Raw genomic sequence first — 6478 nt, forward strand, 5'->3', positions numbered from 1 at the left:
CCCATGTGCAACAACTGTAATAAATAACTGTGGAAAGGGAGTGTGATCAGCGCGCTCGTAGGAGTGAAAGGTCACCGTCTCTGTCCATGGTGCTGAAAACAGAGCGCCATCAGACGGGGGGCGTGGCATGTGCTGACGGCGAGACACAGCTGGCAGATGATTAGATTGCGCAGGTGGTACGTGTTAACCTAATCATCTGTTGTCTTTAACAGTGAGCGGCCGGGTGCAGGAGGAGGAGGACTGGTGAGACTGAAAAGTCTGGACAAACATACGAGCGACAACTGGCTTCCAGAGTGTATATCCGTGAGTACGCAACCTTTCCACAATTGTGTGCAAATCCAAAGAATGAGAGGCTTGTGGTGCATGTCGCAGTGTTTATTTGGCATTGGTCATACAAGCTGTACGTCATCACACCTTCCGATCCAGCAAACATAACAAAAGACGATTCTCTTTAGATTCTTTTAATCACCTTGTCATACACGTACAAAACCAAAAAGGTAGGAACACAAAAAGGAGAAGCAGGACTGTGCATCTAAACTTAAAGGCTTCATGACTAAAAGAACTTTCAGCGTCCAATAAAGCAAGAAGGAAATAATTAGGCTTGAATTTGTGTGGGTGATGCTATAATTTAACAGAAATGAGGAGCGTGAGGTAAGTCCTGGCGGTGGATCAGGGACCGTCTTTTTGTGGCATTTTGGTTAGAAATATCCTCCTTGTGCAGTTCATCGTCCCAACGAAAAGTCGCCTCGCCGGAGGTCATTTCACGTAAACACGTAGAGCAACTCACAGAAAGCAACACTTGCAACATTGAAACAGGAACCCTTAATTCCGTAAAAAGGGGCGAAACAACTCAGGAAAGATCCAAAAACTCAATCCATGCAAAGAAAAGTGGATATTTACACACGATTGAAAAGGATCCTCTCTAAAAGTGAATTCTTTAGTGTTAGAAACTTTTTTTTTTTTCCCATCCCAACTTTATACCGTGCATCTGGAAAGTACTCGCACGTTTTCCACATTTTATTATTCCAAAAATGGAATACATTCAATGTTGTCCTCAAAATTCTACACACAATACCCCAAAATGACCATGTGAGAATTTTCTTCTTTTTTTTTATGTTTGCAAATGTATTAAGGATTTAAAAAAAAAAAAGCACACGTGCATATAAAGTGCCCAAAGATAGGTGTGCCAAGCTTGTATTCAAAAAGACTTGAGACTGGAATTGCTGCCAAAGGTGCATCAACTAAGTACTGAGCAAAGGCTGTGAAAATGTGTGTAAATGTTTTTTTTTCTTTTTAATAAATTTGCAAATAAACTAAAAAAAAAAAAATCGTCATGATGGGGGTATTGTGTGTAGAATTTTGAGGACAAAATAAGTACTCACACATTTTCTATATTTTGTTATGTTAGTCTTATTCCAAAATGGAATGCATTCAATGTTGTCCTCAAAATTCTTCACACAATAACCCATAATGACAATGTGAATTCTTTTTTTTTTTTTTATGTTTGCAAATTTATTAAGGATTAAAAAAAAAAATCACATGTGCATATAAAGTGCACCAAAGATAGGTGTGCCGAGTTTGTATTAAAAAAGACTTGAGACTGGAATTGTTGCCAAAGGTGCACCAACTAAGTATTGAGCAAAGGCTGTGAAAATGTGTGTAAATGTTTTTTTTCTTTTTAATAAATTTGCAAATAAACAAAAAATAATAATTCATCATCATGATGGGGGTATTGTGTCTAGAATTTTGAGGACAAAATAAGTACTCACGCATTTTCTACATTTTGTTACGCTAGTCTTATCCCAAAATGGAATACATTCAATGTTGTCCTCAAAATTCTACACACAATACCCCATAATGACAATGTGATTTTTTTTAATGTTTGCAAATTTATTAAGGATTTTAAAAAAAATCACATGTGCATATAAAGTGGCCAAAGACAGGTGTGCCAAGCTTGTGGCATTGTATTCAAAAAGACTTGAGACTGGAATTGTTGCCAAAGGTGCACCAACTAAGTATTGAGCAAAGGCTGTGAAAATGTGTGTAAATGTTTTTTTTTCTTAATAAATTTGCAAATAAACAAACAAAACAAATTCATCATCATGGTGGGGGTATTGTGTGTAGAATTTTGAGGACAAAATAAGTACTCACATTTTCTACATTTTGTTACGTTAGTCTTATCCCAAAATGGAATACATTCAATGTTGTCCTCAAAATTCTACACACAATACCCCAAAATGTGAATTTTCTTCTTTTTTTTATGTTTGCAAATTTATTAAGGATTTTAAAAAAAATCACATGTGCATATAAAGTGCACTAAAGATAGGTGTGCCAAGTTTGTATTAAAAAATACTTGAGACTGGAATTTCTGCCAAAGGTGCACCAACTAAGTATTGAGCAAAGGCTGTGAAAATGTGTGTAAATATGTTTTTTTTTTCTTTTTAATAAATTTGCAAATAAAATAAATTTAAAAAAATCATCGTCATGATGGGGGTATTGTGTGTAGAATTTTGAGGACAAAATAAGTACTCACACATTTTCTACATTTTGTTATGTTAGTCTAATTCCAAAATGGAATGCATTCAATGTCCTCAAAATTCTACACACAATAACCCATAATGACAATGTGAATTTTTTTTTTTTTCTATGTTTGCAAATTTATTAAGGATTAAAAAAAAAAATCACATGTGCATATAAAGTGCACCAAAGATAGGTGTGCCTTGAGACTGGAATTGCTGCCAAAGGTGCATCAACTAAGTATTGAGCAAAGACTGTGAAAATGTGTGAAAATATGTTTTGTTTAATTTAAAAAAATTAAAAAAAAAACCTTAATTGTCATGATGGGGGTATTGTGTGTAGAATTTTGAGGACAAAATAAGTACTCACACATTTGCTACATTTTGTTACAATACAGTCTTATTCCAAAATGGAATGCATTCAATGTTGTCCTCAAAATTCTACACACAATAACCCATAATGACATTGTGAAATCGTATTTATTTTATGTTTGCAAATTTATTAAGGATTAAAAAAAAATCACATGTGCATATAAAGTGCACCAAAGATAGGTGTGCCTTGAGACTGGAATTGCTGCCAAAGGTGCATCAACTAAGTATTGAGCAAAGACTGTGAAAACGTGTGAAAATATGTTTTGTTTAATTTTAAATTAAAAAAAAAAAACCTTAATTGTCATGATGGGGGTATTGTGTGTTGAGGACAAAATAAGTACTCACATGTTTTCTACATTTTGTTACATTACAGTCTTATTCCAAACTGGAATACGTTCAATGTTGTCCTCAAAATTCTACACACAATACCCCATAATGTCATTGTGATTTATTTTTTTGTTTATTTAATGTTTGCAAATTTATTAAGAAAAAACAACACATGTGCATATAAAGTGCACCAAAGATAGGTGTGCCAAGTTTGTATTAAAAAAGACTTGAGACTGGAATTGTTGCCAAAGGTGCACCAACTAAGTATTGAGCAAAGACTGTGAAAGCTTGTGAAAATATGGTTTGTTTACCGGTAATTTTAAATAAATTTGCAAAAAAAACTAAAACTTAATTGTCATGATGGGGGTATTGTGTGTAGAATTTTGAGGACAAAATAAGTACTCGCATGTTTTCTACATTTTGTTACAATACAGTCTTATTCCAAACTGTAATACATTCAATGTTGTCCTCAAAATTCTACACACAATACCCCATAATGTAATTGTGATTTTTTATTTTTTTTAATGTTTACAAATTTATTAAGAATTTAAAAAAAAACCCACATGTGCATATAAAGTGCCCAAAGATAGGTATGCCAAGCTTGAGGCGTCGTATTCAAAAAGACTTGAAACTGGAATTGCTGCCAAAGGTGCACCAACTAAGTATTGAGCAAAGGCTGTGAAAAAGTGTGTAAATATGTTTTATTTTATTTTTAATAAATATGCAAATTAAAAACTTAATTTTCATGATGGGGTATTGTGTGTAGAATTTTGAGGACAAAATGAATGTATTCCATTTTGCGATAACAAAATGAGTAAACAGCGTGCGAGCACTCCCTGGATGCTGCGAAAAGAAGCGACAGATGTTCACCAGGAGCAAGGCGGTTGTCAAAAAGAAGGCGGTTTCTGGTGAGGAAACATTTACAGAGGTTCTGGTTTGAATTTGTTGAAATATCAGACTAAAGCATTCTGATGTCTCGTGAGGTAATAGTCTGTTTTCTTCTGGACTACGAGCCTTGTGCACGACTTCATCCTCGTGTTCCACTCAGTCCTCGTCGTTTTTTTGTGCATCAATCTGAGGATGAACTTTGGTGAATTTTCCTTGGTTTCTTTTTGATCATTCCCCCCCCGAATCCTCTCCACAACACCCCTGCAGGTGCTCACTTCATCAGTACCATGCATGTGAGCCCACCTGCTTTGTCATGTCCTCACAGGTGAGTCTCGGGAAGCCCGCGTGGAGACAGAGTTTGTGGGGGACGCGACAGCGGGGCATTGAGCGGTTACATGACAGTACATATGATAGCCGGCTGGCACCCCAGTTGGATAACCACACAGATGGACAGCGATGAGTCAGGAGGGTTCCCGCGGGTCCGTGCCGCCGCTGATCCCAGGCTACTGCCCCGGCACGTAGGGCCAGCTGATGGAGCTTCCGGAGAGCTGCATGTCTCGGATCAGCGTCTCGATGGGGGTCTTCCCCACGAGGCGCATGAAAAAGAGCTGGGAGATGAGGCTGGCGGGCACGGCGCGCAGAGCCGGCAGACGCAGGAGGAGGCGGCCGAAGCGCTGAGGCTGACTGGGGTACTGCATCCTCTCGTACTCGGTCAGGGCCACCTGAGCCTTCTCCTGCAGAGACTCCACGTGGACCGGATCTGTCAGACCGCAGGCGTCTACGCGGGAGAGAGGAGGAGTGAGTGACTGCACGGCGTGGGGGCGACTTATGTGACGAGCTGCCATGAGGAGGACACATTTTGTACGTGTGGAGAGTCATGCAACTGCACTAATGTAAGGCTTTACTGCTAAACCTTGTCATTACACCTGCAGTCATCAGGGGGGGGGGAACTTTTTCACTTGGGGGTGACATCATATATACATACATATATACACACCCATATATTCCATCCATTTTATATATATATATATATATATATATATATATATATATATATATATATATATATATATATATATATATATATATATATATATAAATAATATATATGTATATATATATATTCATATTATATATATGTATATATTATTCATATATATAGTATTTTTTTAATTAAATATATATATATATATATATTATCTATATTTATATATATATATATATATATATTTAATTAAAAAAATACTATATATATGAATAATATATATTATATGGATAATATATACATATATATAATATGAATATATATATTATATATAATATGAATAATATATATATACATGCATACACACACATATATAATATGAATTATATATATGAATATATACACACACACATATGTATAAACCCATATATATAATATGAATAATATATATATATATATGTATATATAATTCATATATATATATATATATATATATATATATATATATATATATATATATATATATATATATATATATATATATATATATATATATATATATATATATATATATATATATATACCGGAATTTCCGGACTATAAGCCGCTACTTTTTCCCCTCGTTCTGGTCCCTGCGGCTTATACAAGGGTGCGGCTTATATACGGCCTGTTCTTCTCCGACACCGACGAAGAGGATTTCGGTGGTTTTAGTACACAGGAGGAAGACGATGACACAATGATTAAAGACTGACTTTCCATATATCGGTAGGCTGGTTATTTTGATAACGTACAGGCGAGCACTTTGTATTACTTTGCACCGTTGTATTATTTGTACTCTGCATGAATATTGTTCGCCATGTCAAAGATGTGAAAGTTTGATTGAATGATTGAAAGATTTATTGTTAATAAATGGGACGCTTTGCGTTCCCAAACAGTCATCTCTGTCCCGACAATCCCCTCCGTGGTAGCAGGAACCCCTATATACTACGGTAATTACACATCAAAACCCTGCGGCTTATAGTCGGGTGCGGCTTATATATGGAGCAATCTGTATTTTCCCCTAAATTTAGCTGGTGCGGCTTAGTCAGGTGCGGCTTATAGTCTGGAAATTACGGTAGTTGTTATTTTAAATATATAAATATACATATTATTTATATATAATATATTATTTATACATATATATATATATTTATTATTTATATACATATATATATACACATACACACACACACACACATATCTGTATATATAAACATATATAATATGCATGTATATATATTAATATAATGGATATATAATTAATATAGTTGGGTATTAAAAGTATGTGAAAGTTCGACTTGTTTACTTCCCTCGACGACCTACTTAAAGTGTTGTAATCAATCAGAAATAT

The 6478-nt window shown here is 35.0% G+C and overlaps 1 protein-coding gene across 2 annotated transcripts in view; it reads right to left on the minus strand.

Moving 5' to 3' along the window:
• Positions 1–445: 445 nt before the first annotated feature.
• Positions 446–6478, minus strand: part of nr2f6a (nuclear receptor subfamily 2, group F, member 6a) — a 52599-nt gene continuing 46566 nt past the window's right edge. For both annotated transcript variants that reach the window (XM_062022246.1, XM_062022245.1), the window contains exon 6: positions 446–4881. In XM_062022246.1, coding sequence (XP_061878230.1) covers positions 4607–4881 — 275 coding nt within the window. In that variant the 3' untranslated portion in view covers positions 446–4606. The remainder of the gene's footprint in view (positions 4882–6478) is intronic.

Source organism: Entelurus aequoreus, linkage group LG16 (assembly GCF_033978785.1).
Source record: "Entelurus aequoreus isolate RoL-2023_Sb linkage group LG16, RoL_Eaeq_v1.1, whole genome shotgun sequence".
In the NCBI taxonomy this organism is placed as follows: domain Eukaryota; kingdom Metazoa; phylum Chordata; class Actinopteri; order Syngnathiformes; family Syngnathidae; genus Entelurus; species Entelurus aequoreus.